General features: G+C 40.3%; 1 protein-coding gene across 1 annotated transcript in view; it reads right to left on the bottom strand.

Annotated features, from left to right (window-relative positions):
• Top1 (DNA topoisomerase I) overlaps window positions 1-20,797 on the bottom strand; it is an 89,784-nt gene that overhangs the window by 9,900 nt on the left and 59,087 nt on the right. The window contains exons 9-17 of the mRNA XM_069989753.1: window positions 15,952-16,067; window positions 11,053-11,174; window positions 9,401-9,523; window positions 8,087-8,274; window positions 7,685-7,829; window positions 3,288-3,431; window positions 1,998-2,183; window positions 1,134-1,202; window positions 586-700 (exon numbers count right to left, since the gene is read on the bottom strand). Of these exons, the coding sequence (XP_069845854.1) occupies window positions 586-700; window positions 1,134-1,202; window positions 1,998-2,183; window positions 3,288-3,431; window positions 7,685-7,829; window positions 8,087-8,274; window positions 9,401-9,523; window positions 11,053-11,174; window positions 15,952-16,067 (1,208 nt within the window). The remainder of the gene's footprint in view (window positions 1-585; window positions 701-1,133; window positions 1,203-1,997; window positions 2,184-3,287; window positions 3,432-7,684; window positions 7,830-8,086; window positions 8,275-9,400; window positions 9,524-11,052; window positions 11,175-15,951; window positions 16,068-20,797) is intronic.

Raw genomic sequence — 20,797 nt, 5'->3', positions numbered from 1 at the left:
TTCTTTCCTTTCCCTCTTTCTCTTCTTCCCTCCTTCCCTCCCTCCCTTCCTTCCTTTCTTTGTTGGACGTGAGCCTTGAACTTTGGGCCTGGGTGCTGCCCCTCAGCTCTTCAGCTCAAGGCTAGTGCTACCACTTGAGCCACAGCACCACTTCCGGTTTCCTGGTGGTTTATTGGAGATAAGACTCTCACGGGACTTTCCTGCACAGGCTGGGTTTGAACTTCGATCCTCAGATCTCAGCCTTCTGAGTAGCTAAGATTATAGGTATAAGTCACCAGCGCTCAGCAACAATGGTTATTTCTTTTAATTTTTTTTTTAGGTCCAAGACCAGTGGTACTCCAAACCTTGGCACCTGCCATTTTCACTTATTGACTAGCACTCTAATAACTAAGTCATGCCTCCATCCCCTGATTCAATGTTTATATAACTAAGCTTTAGCTCTCTATTAGAAGCCAGGGGGAGAAAAGTTTATGTTCACAATAATGAGGAGAAAAAGAAGATCTAATATGGGACTTAGCTAATTAAGCAAGGATACTCACTCTACCAGCAGAGGTGTAGACAGCCTGGGTGGCCAAGCATACTTACGGGCTGTCAGTTCTTTTAGCTGCTGCTGTAGTGTGATAGAGGCATTGTACGTGCGGAATACCTTAGCTGTCAAGCCTTCCATGAGATCCTGAAGATGTTTATTTAGGATACCAGTCTGCAGGAGACAAGATGTTAAGATATTGGGATTGAGGTACATGTCACAATCTTGTCAAGTTTACTCCCTTCAAGTAGGAAGTTAGAAAAAGGAGAACATCCTATATTCTAAGATAAAAGTACTTTAATCTGTTAATAAAGCAAATTTATCCTCCCCTATTAAGAACTTCCCAATTAAGGTATCAGAGGAGAGTCCTGGGTCTACAGCAGAGGTGGCTGGGCAACCAGCTCAGGGAAGGCTCTGCAGGGAACAAGGGAGGATACAAGGCAGGGCTCATCTAGTCCTTGCCTGGAGGCTTAAGCAGTGATCTGAAACAGGCAAGAGATCTGCTGTATGCCCAAAGGGACAAAGAGTACATTAAAATGCCATACGACAGGAGAAAGGGCCCAAGCCCAACTTGGACTTCTTCTAGCTCTGTGCGGTGTCCACTCACATTGAGTCTATCAAAAAGATCATCCTCGGGCTGCTTGTTCTCCATAAATAGTTGCAAGTTCTTAAAAACCTAAAAGAAGTAAGTGAAATCTAATCAATAATCTCTTTGCAAGCTTTACTTTAGAAATATATTTCAGACTCACAAACACTTTCAAAAAAGAGAAAAGGCACAAGGACTACCCATACATCCTTTACTTAGTCACGTGTATTAGGTATGTACATACACAATTATCTGTTCCAAGTCATTTGTAGGTGCATATTGTATAACTTTTAATCCTAGACACTTTACTGTGTGCTTCCCAAGAATGAAGTCACATCATACTTAGCAGTTGAATACGTTTAATATTGATATACATGTTATCTAATGGGCTCTAGTTCTCTGTTGGTTCAAAGATTGGGATGGGACTGTGGAGCTACAGAAACCTCTACTGTGATGAGGCTAGACTTGGAGACTAAAATGTTGCTTTTTTTTTTTTACTAAGGACGTGGGGCGAAGCTGAGCAAAGACACAAGGTAAAAAATGTGCAAGATAACCGGCTGATGCTACAACATGACTAAATCATTAAAACAAAAAATAGTGGAGGCCAGTCACACATTGAGTGTGCTTCAAGGGCAACTTTCTGCTTCAGACTTTGTTGAATACTGAATACTGCTCTAAGGCTACCTATCATTCCCAGAGAAAGTATCACAGGAATGGGAAGAAGGACTAACTTAAAGGATGCACAGCAAACCAAATACTTTTTCTCTCTCTTTCATGTCATTCTTGCAGGTTAGTTCCAAGCAAAGTGCAGAGCACACAAAAAATATTTAAATGGACAAAGAAATGAAAAGGTAGTCTAGGAAGCACAGAGCCACCTTCACTTACTCGTTTCTCAACTGGGACCTTGTTATAGTATCTGATTGAGTCCTTCCCAAGGAAGTCAAACTCTACCACATATTCCTGACCATCCAATTCTGGATGCAGATTGATGTGCTCCACACGAAGTGAACAGCAACCCACAGTATCTGCTGTTTCTCCTTCTTCTTTCTCATTGCCTGCTCTCAGAGCAAGCTGTCCAAGGGAGAGGGGGGAAAAAAAAAGGTTAGCATGAAAGATGCGAGCCAGTGTACCTCACAAGCTGTCTAGAAAATCCTAATTCTTCTCAAGGACAGAGTGCATCAGTCTGCATGGCCTGGAAACTTTAGCTTCTGCAGTATGACTTTTATGAAATCCAGAAGGGTACTATATTCAAAGATCCAAGCTTCTCTACTCTCAGAAATGGAAACAGAGGAAGAAAACTAAACAAAAAGGGAAATAACACTTAAAATAATGAGGGACTATTTCTATTCAAGGCAATTACACTAAAAAACAAAAACACCTAGTCTTTGGTTAGCTGTTAGTGGCTCATACCTTTAATCCTAACAACTCAGAAGAGTAAGATGATGAGGGAAAAAAAATTCAAAGTTAACACAGACAGTAAAATCTCATTTCCAATTAACTAGCAAACTGCTAGATTGGAGTCATGGCTAAAGTGTCAAGTGACAGCTATGAGCTCATTAATCAAGTGCAAAGCCTTGAGTTCAAGCCACATAACTGGCAAGAAATAAACAAAAAACCTAATGTCTTAATTCTGCTATAATTCAGAATTTGTGCCAAAATACAAGCAATGCAAAAATTAACAGTACTAATAAATTAGAGATCTACAGCACTGTTGGGTCAGGAGGCTGAGATCTGAGGACTATGGTTCAAAGCCAGCCCAGACAGGAAATTCTGAACTCCAATTAACCACCAAAAAACCAGAAGTGGAGCTGTGGTTCAAAGTGATAGAGATTAGCCTTGAGTGAAAGCACTCAGGGACAGCACCCAGGCCCTGAGTTCAAGCCCCAAATCCAACCAAAAAAAAAAAAAGATGATTATAGGATTGTCTTTCAAATAGTAGTTGTGATAAATTAGTAGTTGGTTATGAATTATAAACATCAACTTTCCTAAAAGAATGAAATAAAGTAGAAATGTCTCACTGCTCATAGTAAAACTAAGCAATGGTTTGTGTAACTTTTGATTCAGTTACATACACATGCGCGCGCGCGTGCGCGTGTGTGTGTGTGTGCGCGCGCGCGCACGCGCACGCATGCACTGGGTTGTGATATAAAAGAGTATTATTTTTATTGTGGGTACCTTGTCAATGAAGTAGAGTGCTACAGCTCTCTGCCGGACTTTCATCTCTTTGGATTTCCAGTCTTCTCGGTACTGGTTTCGGATTTTGTCCACACACTTTTTCAGCCGTCTAGCAGTCTCATATTTCTGCCAGTCTTTCTCACCCTGCAAAGACCCAACCCCAAAGGTGGATTACTTTAGGACAAATGAGTACAAATAATTTTGAATATTCAAGTTTAGAGCTCTGAAACAAACAGCAAGAACTTGAACTTAAGCATGGTTGAAAAGGCAGAGCTGAAGAGAAAGTCTAGGGCACTAACCCATGGAGAACACATTCTGCCCCATTTTCACTGTCGAGCACAACTAGTCCTGTCAAATTGCAAAGAAAGCTTTTTGACTATCATCCTGTAAAATGCTCATCTCTTGGGAAGAGCACAGAAAGCACATCCCAGAACTGACTTCTGTCAACACAAAGGGCATCAACATTGCTCCCATATCAGCAGTATAAGTCCATTGCCCATCTGTGACCAACTGTAGTTTTCTTCTAATTCTCAATTCCATTAAGTTTAAGACAACCATTCAGTTTGATAGAGCTGTCAAAGATACAGAACCAAAGACTAAAACATGTAATTACAAGGAGCACAACAAATACCATATTTTGCTTACGCATTTACAAGTGTTCCTTGATAAAATTGAGAGAAACAATGTCTCTGGGAAGACTTTTATTTTTTTTTTGGCCAGTCATGGGGCGGGCTTAAACTCAGGACCTGGACACTGTCCATGAGCTTCTTTTGCCCAAGGCTAGGACTCTACCACTTAAGCCACAGCACCACTTCTGGCTTTTTTTGTTTATGTGGTACTGAGGAATCAAACCCAGGGCTTCATGCATGCCAGGCAAGCAAGCACTCTACCACTAAGCCACATTGCCAGCCCCCACCACCCTTTTTAAAGAAAATGCGAAAACTTTTGGTATAAGCTTGAAATTTTGATTCTAAAGCTAATGAAAGACTAAAACGTATGGAAAAAAAAAACTAAGCAACAGAGCAAATATTTTTGTTAGTATGTTGAATGGGAACAGACTCATAAGCAAAGATAATAAAAATGTTGAGTAAGAAAGACAAGGAAAGGGGAAAATTTTCAAGAAATCTCAGGGAGGCAGAGAGTATTGTAAGATTACTACATGGCATAATCATAAGGAAGAATTTAAGAATCTCTGACACCAAAACTAGTAACTTTTCCCAGCCCAAAACCCCTAATTCTTGTATCTTATGTTTATCTAAAGGACTGATATCTCTGGATGGTAATGCAAAGTTAAAAACTATTCAGTGTGTTGTCAAATTCCAACCTTTGAATATGTCATTGTTACACTGAGCAGAAGACAGTCTAAGAGAAGATTGAGAGTTCAAGAGGTCATACGCACAATGCTATCACCCCTGGAGGTCTGTAATGACTCCTCTTGAGATCCATCCCAGTTGGCTTTTAAAGTCAGACATACTATCTTGGGTAGTAATTCCGAGTAGGGCCTACTACCTCTAGGTGACTTCTAAGTTTCCTACCATAATCAACACCTAGAAACTTGCACAAATATTTACTGTGTAGAGCAGTGTTGTATGGATAAAACTGTCTGGGCTTTCTACTCTTGAGATGTTCCACCTGACCCACCAAACAAGGATCACAATTTTCTGAGCGGCATACACCATATGTATGATCTGTTCACTTCTCTCCATCCCCACTGCCATGGTCTACCTAGGTCATCATCTTTTTTGCAGGGACTGCAACTACCTTCTATTGGTTTCCCAACTTCTTGTTTGTGTTCAAACTGGTCTCTACAACATAGCAGTCTGAACAATCAATTATGTTACGAGTCTGATATTATTTACCTCTTTAAAATCTAGGTTAAGTGGCTTCCTTTTGGACTTAGTAAGAGCTAAAGATCTGGCTCAAACCCCCCCATCCCCCCCACAGCCTCTTCTTACACTCTTTTTGCTCACCATATGTTATCTACAACAATGCTGCTTTCTTTATGTCCTCAAAACTACCAAGCTTTTTCTCACCTCGGGGATTTCACTGGAAAACTCTTCTAACTCTTTCTTATTCAATTCTTATTTACCTCAAGACAGCTTTTCATGCACCCCAGATGACAAGCAACCAAGTCTAGTATATTCTCAAATGGTACCTTTAGCATCTGCTTTGCAACATTTATGGACAATTTATAAAGAGAATGTGTTTACGCCAAGCCTATAAATCTTGGCTGGCCGCAGTTTGGCAGCAAGATAGCAGGAAAGCATAAGGAAACTAAAGAGCTTAGAGTCTAAGAAGATCAAAGTCACTGTTACCAGATATCAGATCTTGGGTAAGTTTTTGTTTAACTCCTACAGGTTAAGTTTATTCATCTACAGAATGGCGAAGAAGTAAGTATATAACAAGTATATACTGGTTAGAGAATCAAATGTCACTGGGGGCCAGTGGCTCATGCATGTAATTCTAGCTGTTCAGGAGGCAGAGATATGAGGATCGTGGTTCAAAGCCAGCCCAGGAAGAAAAGTCCTTGAGAATCTTATCTCCAATTAACTACTCAAAAACCAGAAGTGGAGAGGAGGGGGGGGGGGGGGGGGCTACAAGTAGTAGAATGCTAGCCTTGAGCAGAAGAGCTCAGGGACAGTGCCCAGGCTGACTTCAAGCACCATGACCACCACCACCACCAAAAAAGAATCAGATGTCAACTTATATAAAGATAATTTTTAATAGTAATGCAATATTCATTAACTTGATAATTTATTATGGTATAAAATATACATAAATCTTAGCACTAGTAACATTAGTACATTCATGATGTTTTACTAGTTGATAATTTTGGGGGGGGAAGGGGAGGGGTCAGTAGGGGCTTGAACTCTGGGCCTGGGCACTGTCTGGGAGCTCTTCAGCTCAAGGCAAGAGCTCTACCACTTGAGCCACAACACCAGATCCTCAGATGTCAGCCTCCTGAATAGCTAGGATTACAGGTGTGGAACCACCAGCACCCAGCTAGTTGATAATTTTGTTACCTCTTTTACATCCCTATCTTTTTTTAAGATCACTGTTCAAGATTATAGTGTGTCTGGGCTGGGAAGGTGGCTCCAGTGGTAGAGTGCTTGCCTTGCATGCATAAGACCCCAAGTTTGATTCCTCAGCACCACATAAGCAGAAAAAGCCATAAGTGGCACATGGCTCAAGTGGTAGAGCCTTGAGCTGGAGAGCTGAGGGACAGCGCCCCAGTCCAGAGTTCAGGCCCCATGACTGACCAAAAAAAAAAAGGATTACAGTATGTCAAAGGAAAGTTACTAGAAATAGCCAAAGCAGGTACAGCAAGCTGACAAACAAGATCCCAACACAGTTTTGCTTTTCAATTACTTGTCAATAAACCCCACCACACATGTATATAACATAATTTATGGTGGTTTTCACATGTATCAACCCATCTGGTCCTGGGAGAACCCACCTGGCTAAGACAAAAAAGTCAGAAGAGAGCTGGGCCCTGGTGGCTCACGCCTGTAACCCTAGCTACTCAGGAGGCTGAGGATCATGGTTCAAAGCCAACCCGGGCAGGAAAGTCCATGAAACTCTTATCTCTAATAAACCAGAAAACCAGAAGTGGTGCTGTGGCTCAAGTGGCAGAGCACTAGCCTTGAGCTGAAGAGCTGAGGGACAGCGCCCGGGCTCAGAGGTCAAGCCCCACAATCAACAAAAAAGAAAAAAAAGTCAGAAGAGTATATAAGACTCTAGATTTAACATCTTTTCTCTAGATTTAGAGAAAAATTCTCATCCTAAGTGCCAATAAAAATGAGAAGAGGAACTGGGCATCAGTGGCTCCTGCCTGTAGTGCTAGCTAATCAGGAGGTTGAGATCTGGAAAACTGCAGTTCAAAGACAGCCAGAAGTACAATCTGTAAGATTGCATCTTGAATTAACTAATAAAATGCAAGAATGAAGGCATGGCTCAAGTGGTAGAATATCTGCCATGAGCATGCAAACCGAGAGCGCAAGGCACTAAGTTCAAGCCCAATACTCACACCAAAACCCAAACAATAACAACAACAAAAGGATGTTCATAACAATCTTCAATCATACTGTGCTCAAGGGACAGCAAGCAGGGACTGGGAAGGCAAGGACTGCACCTGAAATGTTAAACAACACAATTCAAGCACCAAGCACTCTGTGCCTGGCAAATACTGGGATTTCAGTATTTGTGACTTGATAAGATTACAATGTACACAAAAAATGGATCCCATCTTAGACAGGTATTTAGATAATGCTAACCTTAAAAGTATTTGCCTCCTTTTAGTGCAGAGTGTTTCTGTCTAAGTCTAGATGACAAGAACATTACATTTCAATAAGAAGATTATCAGCTTCCCACTGGTACAGCCTTAGCTTCCCTCTTACCTTGATTCGTGAACTGGGATTCAACATGATGTATTTAATGGAACCCTGGATATTCTCTGTCCAGGAAACCAACCAAGTAACCTTGTTATCATGTCGGACCTCTTTCCACTTATGGCCTGGGGGAGGAGATGGAACCTTGGCATCTCTGTGGAAATAACCAAACAAGTAGACAGTGAAATCAAAGTGAGAAACAATTTCACCTTTCATAGTTTAAGTGGAGGTCAGCTACTAAATATTTATGTCCAAGTTTCCTCCTTACAAGTCAATCCTGTAAAATACTTGGAGACCTAGCCATGGAAATAGAACATGCTGTTCTTAAGTGTTTCCAGTCCAAAGCACTGGCAATGAAGAAAGCCTTCCACCTAATTTCTGGCCACAGAGTTTGATGAACTTTGTGCTCACTTGCTACAGTTGATGATTATGTCCTCAGGCATGATCCTTCTTTTCAGCATGCCCATCTTAGGGTGGTTACCACGGCCACGGAAAAGCCCAGGAGGTTCTATCTTGAAGTTGGCAATCCTCTCTTTGTGGTTATCCATAATACAGAAGCCATATTCTTTCAGTAATTTTTCATTTTCTTCTTTGATTTTCTGGAATATAGTAAGGAAGTATTTAATGGGTGTTCAAAATTACTGCTCTTACTCACTTATAGGAGAAAGGTCAATATAAAGTCTAAAAATCACTAAGAAATAATTCAAAGGAAAAGTTCTAGTGGATTTTTCTAATTTACAACAACCCCCCCCCCCCCCAGCCAATCTACCTAGAATAAGATTTCAGTTATGGGTTCAAACAAAACTCTCTGTATACATGGATAAGTATTCCAAAAACAAAGCTTTTAAGTTTAAAAACACCATTTAAACCTAACCTAAGTCTGAAACAATTATCATTCTTATACTAATTCAATAATTTTTAATCTAAGGACTAAAAGAATATTCAATGGCCTAAATTATATGTAGACATACAAGTCTTTTAAAATAATGAATCTACAGGGCCTTAAAGAACAAAGAATAACTTAATATCCATAACTCCTTGGAAAAAATAAAACCCAAGTCTGGATTTCTCTAGGTCAGGGCTTGGCAACATTTTCTAGATAGAGTATTCTAGGCTTGAGGGCCATACAACTGCAACTACTAGTCTCTGACACTGCTGCATAAAAAGGAGCCAGAGGGAATAGAATATAAGTAGATATATCTGTATAAAAACAGGCAGCCTGTAGAAGAAAATGAGGTAGATACTGGAAAAATCCTTTAGCAATGATAATGGCCAAGACTGTGAAATGCAGATGGATCGGTATGGCACTAGATTCCAGCACAAAAAAAACAGAGGCTCGTGGCCAGCATTATTTCACCTGTCTCAAGAGGATCAAGAGGCCTTGGTAGGACAGGTTTCCCCATCTTTAAATATCATACTAGTGAAGCTACTGACTGCTGCTGTTTGAGTCAATGGAACACTAGGGTTCTGAGCTAATGTAATGAAAGTGCTCATTCACAATTTTTAGTCTAAGTAAAATCCTTAAGAAAGTTTAGTATTTATCAGGCTGAGAATCTTAAATCTTAAGAAAGTTTAGTATTTATCAGGCTGAGAATCTTAAATCTTTAGCATAGAGTAATGTGAAATTACTGAAGTTAACGCTGTGTCACAACAATCTAAGAAGAAACTTAGATGAGCAATTCACTATTCCATAATTGCCCAGAGACTTAATAAATTCTGTAGTACCAATTTTTCTTCCTTGCTCATCTGTTTCCGGGCTTCCGACTGGGCTTTGAAATATTGGCTCATCTGGGTAAAATCACATTTGCTTAGGTTGGTGATAGTATTCTTCTCATCATTAGTCATTTCCTAGTTTAACAAAAAGGAGGAGATAAAAGAATGTAAATATACTAATATGTCCTTTGGTTTCTTTATTAAAGTAAAGCACTTTAAAAAACAAACCAACATAGGATGACTGGAGAGGTAGGTAATATTGATTGGTGATAACATCAATTTCATTTTTTTAGATTCTGGTTTTAATCAAGGCCTTGACATTTGCTAGGTAGTCACTCTACTACTAGCCCAGATCGAACTACCATCTTCTTATGTGGTGCTCCCCCAAAGCTGGGATGATGGGTATACCATGTCTAGCAATTTCATTGGTTGAGACAGGATTTCATTTTTTTTGAATGGTAACTCCAATCTTAGCCTCCCAATTAGGATTACAGGCATGAGCCACTGTGCCTGACTTTAGTAAAATTTGAAAAATATATTTTGCTATTTTGTTCTGTTGTAAAATACTAATCTGGTATAAAAAATATTTTAAATAACTTGTAAGTGAGTCAGAGAACTCATGTAGTTCCTTTAAATTGGCCCAAGTCCTGGGCATATGAGTATCAGTTTAAGAAGCATGAATATGTATCAATTATTTTAGTAATTAAGGAAATATTTTCATACACTTTCTTCTCCATGAACTATTGACTTCAGAGTTAGTTCAGGAGGTAAACTTCAGTTCAGTCTTGATCCACAGTACTCAAACCAACATTAGTGGGGTTTAAAAATTACCAAGGCCAGGTCGAGAGCTGATGGCTCATTCCTGTAATCCTAGTTGCTCATGGGGTTGAGATCTGAGGATCACAGTTTGAACCAGCTCAGGCAGGAAGGCTGTGAGATTCTTCTCTCCAATTAACTACAAAATATACTAGTTACCTGATTTATGAAATGGTAACCCCTCTGTACATCAACTTTAAATGATAATAACAACAACAACAACAACAATAATAATAATAGTAAACTTTTTATAAGCCCAAAGTGGAGCTGTGGCTCATTTAGAATGCTAGCCTTACACACAAAAATGGGAGGGACAGTAACCAAACCCTGAGTTCAAGCCCTGAGACTGGCACCAAAAAACTTAAAAAAATAAATAACTACCTAGCCCAAATTAGTCTCTGTGGTTTCAAAAGCAGAAAATATATAAAAAAAACAGATAACCAAGAATCAAGACAGATTGGGATAACAGATTCCTATCTCCCTTTTCAACAGAAGACAGGACAGTCCTATAGGGGTAAACTTTCCATTGCTCAACTGGAATTGAGGTTTTTCAGTTTGACCTAATCTGATAACCCCCTTCCTGTAGCCACATGAGAGTTGAGAGGAAAGAAATAGTATCTAATTGTCCAGAAACCTCATTAATATAGTGAGACTAAAACAAAAAACTAAAAAACAAAAAAACCAAAAAAAACCAAAAAAAACAAAACCTGAACTTTCAGTAGAATAAAAAGTTCATAGTTCATAAAGCTCAGATTTTATACCAGAGATTTGTTAAAACCTCTTCATATTTGACATACAATCAACATTTTTGCCAGCTACTATATTAATATATGGGCCACATACAATACCTTTCTCCAGTCTTTAAAGAAATTTTTCCTAAATATTTCCTTAGTAGTATATTCATGGTCGAGCATTTTTGCAAAGAATGTAGCTACTTCTTCTGCTTTGGGGCTCAGCTTCATGACTTTACCTAGAGGAAAAAGTGGTTCCAAAAAGTAAGGTATAGTCCTCATATTCCAAGTATAAATACTGAGTGCTGGAGACTTCTGTAGTTTACCTTTCCAAGGTAACAAAGATCTGGTGACACAGTTACAACAACGACAACAACAACAAAGACGACATACTGATTTATATCTACTAGTATAGATTCTGCTTGTCTTTAGTAGATATTTACCTGGGTCATTGTCTGGAGACTATGTCAGTTAATTGTTCCCAGGTGCCTGCTCAGGACAGGGATGACCTGGGGAAGGCCATTCTTCCTTTTCCTTTCTGCAAGCAGGGTCCTTTACACCTCTTCAATGGTTTTTAAAAATGAAATCCTCAGAGGGACTCCTGCCACTGCTAAGCTAAGCAGCCTCTGTTCAAGAAGGGGAGGAAGGGAGAGGGCAGGGAGTGGAAGAAAGGAATTGTGGGGAAAAGAAATAGGCATCTTTCTTCTTCAAAAGTTAGGTGGGTGGAATATGAATGAAAAAAAAAATATCCATAGCAGGCAAGCCCAGATTTCCCATATGAGAAGCCTAAATAAGTCTTTCCTCTAGAACCTTGCACTCAAGAGTGTGGCTCACAGACTACATGGAATATTGGGCCCCAATCCTAAACCAACTGAATCAGAAATTGTATTTTTATAATGACCATTTGCACAGTTGAGTTGGCAATGCACTGCTCCTTTAGTTCTGCTCAGAATACCTGTTTTCCAGATACTATGGAGCACAGGTACTACAAGGCTGCCTTCTTCAGAAAAACAGAATTCACTTGTAGTAAAAAAAGATAGCTGGAGTTCCTAGTAATATGCAAGTATTTATGTAAAAGCTGCTCTAAAGGAGCCCTTGTGTTTCACAATGAGCTAACTGGTAAAATCTTGATGGAGCCTGTGGTTTTTATTAGATAATAATACAGGGAAATGGAAATATTTGATTGTTTAATTGTTTGTCTATTTATGGTAGTGCTGGGGTTTAAGGCTTCATGCTTGTTATAGGTACTCTACTGCTCGAGTCATGCTTCCATCCAGCTCTAGCCTACTTTGTAAACCAATACTTTAAAACTTAGGACCAGTTTCCATTTGTTTTTCTTGAAAATTCAACTTTGCAACACCACCTGGAATTAACCTATACATAATAATAGCACTTGGTTATATGTTAAATGAAGTTCAATATAGACCTATTTACTATTATATAAGTATTAATTTTAATTCAATTAAAGGACTGCATATTTGTTACAGAAACTTAAAACTTAGCCAAAATCTATCCACTGAAAAATATGAATATGTTTCAACTCATGAAGGTTGAAAGTTATCATTCACACACACAAAAAAACTCAGTTGATGGAAATCTGCTTGGAAGCCATAATTTAAGAGGCCAACAGGTGGCGTAGCTTCCCCTCTCAAGTTTCTGCTTTAGAATAAAAAACTAGACACAGCAAGGCATAGCTCACTACTATAATTCTTCTAGTACTTGATATCAGGAGGATAAAGGTCAGAGGCCAGCCCAAACAAAAGTCCAAATGATTTAATCCAAATCAATAAAAAGGGCTGCCTACAGTGGAATGTGCACACCTGTTATTCCTCCTATATAGGAGGAGCACAGCCCAGACAGGTCCCAACATAAACACTGGGTGTCAGTGGCTCATTCCTGTACTCCTAACTACTTAGTAGATTGAGATTTGATGATCATGGTTTGATTTGAAGCCAGGCCCAGCTGAAAAGTCCCTGAGACTCTCTCCAAAATAAAAAATAACTAGCAAAATAACAGAATGGGGGTATGTGGTTCAGGTGGTAGAGCACCAACCCAACCAAGAGCAAGAAAAGCTGATCAAGAGCTTAAGGCCCTAAGTTCAAGCCCCATACCAGGAAAAGAATAGTGAGGGAGAGAGGAAAGGAAAATGAGCAAGTGAGAGAGTGGAGGGGAGAGGAGTGGGTTGGTAGACAGATAGGAGAGGGAGACAGGGAGAGAGAGGGGGAGAGAGAAAGCATATGGGGGGGAGAGAGGGAGAGAGAGAGGAAAGAGACACAGAGAAAAAAAAAATCGAGCATGAGAGCACATATACATGTAAGCAAGCAAAAGGGGTTGGAGAGCCAGGCTTGAAGCTAAAATTAGAGGCTTCTTGCTCTTTCCAGAACTATCGAACTGAGGCCTAAGCCAGAGTTGCCAGTAAAATTGTAACACACCTCATAAGGAAAATATTAATCCAGATGAGGTGGTACTGCCTATGATACCAGTTACTTGGGAGGGTGAGGCAGAAGGATCATGTTTGAGGCCAGGTGGGTTACAAAGTGAGACTCTGTGTAAAAAAAAATAAAAGTAAAAGTAAAGAACAAAATAAAATAATGAAAACAAATTTTTTGTTTTGTTTGGGGGCTTGAACTCAGGCCCTGGGTACTGTCCCTGAGTTTTTTGCTCAAGGATGGAAATTTACCACTTGGCCACAGCTCTAATTCCAGCTTTTTGGTGGTTAATTGGAAATAAGAGTCTCAGGGGCTGGGAAGGTGGCTCAGTGGTAGAGTGCTTGTCTTGCATGCATGAGGCCCTGGGTTCGATTCCTCAGCACCACATAAGCAGGAAAAAAAAAGCCAGAAGTGGCGCTGTGGCTCAAGTGGTAGAATGCTAGCCTTGAGCTGAAGAGCTGCAGCGCCCAGGCCCAGAGTTCAGGCCCCATGACCGGACCCCCCCCCCATCCTACCCCCCACCCCAAAAGAGTCTCAGAACTTTGCTGCCTGGACTGACTTTGAACATCGATCCTCAAGTCTCAACTTCCTGAGTAGCTAGGAATACAGGTGTGAGTGAGTCATTAGTGTCTGGCCATAAATATTTGGATGGCAAGAATATAAGCAGTTCTCTGGAATATTTGGTATAAACTAAATATGAACAGTACTTAAAACAAACAAACAGACACTTGGCTAAATTCTGTTCTAATAGAGAAAGCTATTGTGATGGATCTTGTTTTAAATGAGCCGTCAAAAATGAAGTAACAGCTTTTCACAGCAGTGGTGGGAGGACAACTTGAAGGTTCCTGGCAATGACAGCACTTTGTGGAATAGGTTGAGATCCAGGAAATGGAAAATGCTGAGTCAGAGCTGAAACTGAAGGTCCTTATAGCAGAGGAGACAGCAATTCTGTGCTCCAGCCAGCACAGGCCCCACCTCCACAGCAAGAGAATTCTCCAGCAGCCTGGGCAGCATTTACACTATCAGTCCTGACTTACTGTAGAGTGAGAGTTTAATATAATAAAACAGAAAAAAAAATATTCCAGAGGGAAGGCCAAGTAAGAAAATGCTAGAGCCCTAGAGCTCCTATAGTGGAAGGGACAGGGGGAGGGATCATAGGCACCAGTAACTACTACAGGCTTTGGTCTCACATCTTAGAAAGAGAAACCCATAGTCTAGGTCATCTAGCTATCCCTCCAATCACTTCAAACCTTTTCCAATTGAGCTTTCTGAAGCTCTCAGTAAGCTCAGACTAGAGCTACAGAGTATCTGCACTTACTCTAGTCTTACTCTAGGTCTTACATTCTTTGCTTTCATCAAGAGTTTTGGCTTTAAGTCTATTTAAAAGTCTCAAGGAATGATGTGGCAAGGGACTATGCTCTCTGGCTAACAGAGGTGATATTGCTGCTGCTTTTTTTTTTTTTTTTTTGGGGGGGGGGAAGGGAGTTGATCACCAGGCTTGAACTCTGGGCCAGGGCGTTGTCCCTCAGCTCTTCAGCTCAAGGCTAGCGCACTACCACTTGAGCCACAGTGGAATTATGTCAGCAAGTATCTACTTCTAGATTTTGGTATCTGAACAATACAGCCATAGTCAAAACAAATCCTGGCTCCCTCACTTATGAAACCAGCCCTTTAGTATAAACTACAGCCTGTATTACCTAAATCCATAAGCAACTGTGGCCCTGAAGCCACTGCTTGTAGACAGAGATGCAACAGAGCCCTCCTAGTGCTTCCTCTGATACTTTCCAGCACTTTTGCTGCCCAGTTTGTTAGTGTTGGTCAGTATACTACGTGGTTCAGGAGCACTCAACCCTACCAACCTATTAAAAGATCCTCTGTGGTGAATTTTAAGCACATAAGTATTTGAGGAACAATGCTCTGTAGTCATTTCTAGACAGAACTCTTGGAATAAGGGAAACCAGCCAAACATTACTGTGTATGGTACTACTATACTCCCTAACAGAAAACCTATCAAAGACTACTCTCAAACTCGTCAACTCAAGAACAGAAATGCTGATGGTGGGCAATTCTAAGCTTTCTAAGAGACCCTGGCAGGCACTTCTTTAAGCAGCTCATCTATCAAAGGTATGTGCTGTACTACATAGAGTGATAGATCCTATTAGCCTTATTTAGAAGTGGACTAATTAATGCACAGCCAAATATTATTTTTCATGATAGCAGCTTACTGGCTTGCATTATCATCATTAAAATGTAACACTACACATTCAAGTAAAGTTTTTTCTAGCAACTCCATTGAGGAGAACAGCTGCCTAAAAAAAAAAGTTCAGAGAAAAAACCTTCAACTTGTGGACCATGGGCTGGTCTAGCTAGGTCAAGAAATGAATGTTTCTTTCTCATAGTACATTTTTCAGCAGAAGAGTTACATACACACTTGATGGCTATTTTCTGAAGCCATACAATGATAAAAAAAAACAAAATGAAATAAATAGAAAGGACTATCCAGTATAGGATCCTTCTTCATTTTCTATTCCTAACTGAAACACACTCTTTTCTTGGCCAAGGATCAGATAACCTTGAAACAACTCACCATCATAATAAAACTTGACACTGTCCGGAAGAGGTTCATATGGTGGAGCAAATACAGGACCTTTATGTTCTAGGAATTTCCACTTGATGCCTTCAGGATAACGTTCTTCTTCCCACCTTTCAAAGACAAGGCACAATCTCATTTAGTGATTACCTTGTCTAATACAGTGATTATTTCCTATTAAATGGCAAAATAATTATCTGCACAACTGACTGGTACTCATCAAAGTCTTGATCAAAATGAACAGCATCTTCTACTTTGAAAAAAGGAAAACAAAACACAGCAATCTCGAGCAGGAATGAAAACTCAGGTGAATGGAGGAAATTACATTCCAATGTTCAAAGACACTAAAGATCTTCACTCAAGGAGCTCAGAAATGAATGGGGAATATGGAAATGCAAAGAGTTATTCTTCCAGAATGATGTGACAGTACAACACAACGATATACATGGCAGAAGCCACTAATATGTACAAAATGACTCTCCCAAAGATATAGGGGAAAAACAATCTTAGGGAAAAGTGTGTTTGTAAAAAAATCATCAGGAAAACAATAGTTTCAAGTGGGCATACCAAGTTAAGGTAACTTCAGATTACCTAGAACTATATAGTAGATACAAATGATTTACAACATTTTGAATATATGTGTATATTAAAATAATGTTTCAAAATATAGAAAAGCAGTGAGATGCAAGTGCTAACATCTTGCTACACCTATTTGTCTGAATCATTTTAAAGCTCACTGTAGATGAAACTTCAGAAAATATTTCAGCAAGCAGCTCTATAAAAATGATAATTTCAGGCTCCAGTGGCTCACGCCTGTCTGTAATCCTATGCAAGAGGCTGAGATTTGAGGATTGTGGTTTGAAGCCAGCCTGGGCAGGAAAACTCCTGGAACTCTTATCTCCAAAAAGCCACAATTAAGCTGTGGCCCAAGTGGAAGACTGCTAATCCTGAGCAAAAAAGCTCAGGAACAGTGCCTAGGCCTTGAGTTCAGGACCAACACACGCACTCACACACTTCCCGTAAACTGTAACATGTATACACTACATGTATATATATACTATCATGTATACACACACACAAGTATATACTATAATCACATCTAATAAAGATTTCTAGTAGCATTCCAATATTTGGTATGACTATAAAGATCCCAATGATCCCAATGATGTCCCAAGTACATTTTATAGACTAGGATCTAATTAACTGCAATTGATGGGATATGTCTCCAACCTCTGTTTTTGTTTAGGACAGTCTCACCACTCACACATTTTAAAATCTTTCTGTAGGCTAATGATACATATTTTATCATTTTGATGAATTCTTTACAGGTCCAAGTTCAGAAACTGCAAACATAAAAATTACATGTAGCTGGGCACTAGCGGATCACACCTGTAATCCTAACTACCCAGAAGCCTGAAAGCTGAGGATTATGGTTCAAAGCCAGCCTGGGCAAGAAAGTCCGTGAGACTCTTATCTTCAAAACTGGAAGTAGGGGCTGGGATGTAGCTCAGTAGCAAAGCACTTGCCTAGAAAGTGCAATGTCCTGGGTTTGATCCCAGTACCAAAAAAGACAAGACAAAAAACAAAACTGGAAGTGGTGCTGTGGCTCAAGTGGTAAAATGCTATCCTTGAGCTGAAGAGTGCAGGGACAGTGCCCAGGCCCAGAGTTCAAGCTCCACAACTCTCTCTCTCTCTCTCTCTCTCTCTCTCTCTCTGTCTTTCTCCCTCTCCCTCTCACACATACACACAGACACACATAAAAATATGCTGTAATAATTCTATAACCATAAAGGTAAGCCTTTATGGTTAAATGGTTAAATAATTTTGTACCATCATTCAAGGAAGAAAGGATACTCTTTTCAACCCTAAAGTTAGGGTATCAATATTCTATATATAGCCAGGCGCCAGTGATTCATGCCTGTAATTCTAGCTACCTCAGGAGGCTGAGAACTGAGGATCATGGTTCCCGGGCAGGAAAGTCGGTGAGACTTTTATCTCCAATAAAGCACTAGAAAACTGGAAGTAGTGCTGTGGCTCAAGCAGTAGAGCGCTCACCCTGAGTTCAAGCCCCACAACCAACAACAACAACAAAAAAATTCTGGCATCAAAGAAAATATTCAAAAAACTAAAAGGAAACTGACAGAATGGAAGATAATATTTGAAAATTATGCATCTAATAAAAGGTTAATGCCTAGAATATAGAAAGAACCTGTAGGTAGAGTAGTTCATGTCTATAGTCCCAGCTACTTGGAGGCAAAGGCAGGAGAAACACTTACGCTCAGAGTTCAAGTATAGGACAGGCAATATAGGGAGACACTTTCTTAAACACACACACACACCAAACATTCTGTGGGCAAAGAGGTATACACTTGTAATCCCAGCACTGGGGAGGCTGAGGCAGGTAGAAAGTTCAAAGAAATCTTCAGCTACATAGTGAGACCCAATTTCAAAACAAAACACACACACAAACATCTCTTACACTTAAATGACATACCACCCACATCCATTAGGATGACAAAAACAGGAAAGAATAAGCACTGGTGGGGAAACAGAAATGGGACTGCCTATACACTTTTGTTAAGATAAAGGATTACCATAAGACAGAGCAATACCATTCCTAGAAATTTAAGCCTCACCAAGAAAACAGAGTCAATCACATACTTGTAACACTATTTCCAAAAGTCGAAAGGGAGAAAAAAAATCCAAGTGTCTATGGACAGATAAATAAAATGTATTATGTCTGTACAATGAAATATTCAGGCATAAGCAGGAAAGAAATTCGGGCACATGCTATAATACGGATAAAGTTTTTGAACATTTAAAGTAAAATACCAGTCACAAATGTATAAATACATGTGGGTAGATGAGTGCCAGTGGCTCATGCCTGTAACCCTACACAGGAGACAGGAGGCTGAGATCTGAGAATCGTGGTTGGAAGCTAGCAGGCAGGAAGTCCATGAGACTTTTTATTTTTTTTTGGGACAGGGGGTCCGGTCGTGGGGGTGGTCCGGTCGTGGGGCCTGAACTCTGGGCCTGGGCGCTGTCCCTCAGCTCTTCAGCTCAAGGCTAGTGCTCTACCACTTGAGCCACAGGGCCACTTCCAGCTTTTTTCTTTTTTGCTTATGTGGTGCTGAGGAATCGAACCCAGGGCCTCAGGCATGCAAGGCAAGTGCTCTACCACTGAGCCACCTTCCCAGCCCTGAGACTTTTTTTTTTTTTTGGTGGTCGTGGGGCTTGAACTATGGGCCTGGGCGCTGTCCCTCAGCTCTTCAGCTCAAGGCTAGTGCTCTACCACTTGAGCCACAGGGCCACTTCCAGCTTTTTTCTTTTTTGCTTATGTGGTGCTGAGGAATCGAACCCAGGGCCTCAGGCATGCAAGGCAAGTGCTCTACCACTGAGCCACCTTCCCAGCCCTGAGACTTTTTTTTTTTTTGGTGGTCGTAGGGCTTGAACTATGGGCCTGCGTGCTGTCCCTCAGCTCTTCAGCTCAAGGTGAGTGCTCCACCACTAGAGCTACAGCGCCACTTCCAGTTTTCTGGTGGTTTATTGGAGATAAAGAGTTTCACAGACTTTCCTGCCCAGGCTAGCTTTGAACTGTGATCCTCAGATCTCAGCGTCCTGAGTAGCTAGGATTACAGGCGTGAGCCACGGGCACCCAGCCCATGAGACTCTTATCTCCAATAAACCACAAGAAAACTGGAAGTGGGGCTGTGGCTCAAGTAGTAGACTGCTTGCCTCGAGCTGAAGAGCTCAGGGACAGTGGGACAGTGCCCAGGCCCAGAGACAAAGTCCCATGACAAATAATAATCATCATCATCATCAAACCAAAACAAAAAACTCACAAAATACAAGTGGGTAACTCCCATAGTCAACTCATAGAAAGAACATTGGTGGTAAGACTCTGGGGCAACGAGGGGAACTGGGAGTTAGTGTTTCAGGACTACACCATTTTAGGTGTTCTAGATGAAAGAAGTCTGTAAGTGGTCATGGTAACAAAACAATACGAACTTAACACTAACTATACATTTAGATATAGTTAGAATAGTAATACTACCTAACTATATACATTTATATTTAAGATGGCGATTTTATGTATAATTTAAATACACACTTAAACTTTCTAAAAATAAACATGTAAATAGTATCTTCTAAATAGTAAAGATTTTATAAAATCTTAGATCTGGAAGGGACATTACAGTTTTTCTACAATGAACCTACTACTTTACAGATAGCAATTGGCAGGATCTCCTCACTCACTGCTGACAAAGGCCGAGATGCAGGAACTCAGGCCCAGTCTGTAACTCTCAAGTGTATGAATGCATGTTAAAGCCTCTGCAAGGAGTTCATCTGCTGTAGCAATCACACACTAATTACAAGGAATCGAGAATACTGTTTTCCTTAATGCTAGCTTTTGGTTCCATTCTTTTCATCATCCCAGGATTTCTAATTAAGATATGAAACTGTTTCTACAATTCTTCCAACTTCAACATGGTTTATCTTCAGGGAAGTCCCTTACCATTTAAACAAATTAGGAGATCTGAACTAGGTGCCAGTGGCTCTTGCCTGTGATCCTAGCTACTTGGGAGGCTGAGAATGGGTAGACTGCAATTTGAGGTTGGCTCAGGGGATCCCCTATTATCCTATAGCTGGGCACAATGGTATTATCACGCTAGACTATATGGAAGGCCTAAAGTTGGAAGACTGAGGTTCAGGCCAGAGGGTGCAGTAAAGAATGTAAGATTCCATCTCCATGGAGAGGGTTGGATGCAGTGGTACTCACCTGTCATCCCAGCTAGTACAGAAGCCTAAAATACACACATTATGGTCTTAAAAATAACTAGCC

The sequence above is a fragment of the Dipodomys merriami genome, unplaced genomic scaffold, assembly GCF_024711535.1.
Source record: "Dipodomys merriami isolate MVZ:Mamm:240054 unplaced genomic scaffold, mDipMer1.0.p SCAF_39, whole genome shotgun sequence".
Classification (NCBI taxonomy): domain Eukaryota; kingdom Metazoa; phylum Chordata; class Mammalia; order Rodentia; family Heteromyidae; genus Dipodomys; species Dipodomys merriami.
This window is presented reverse-complemented; position numbering and strand designations above follow the sequence as displayed.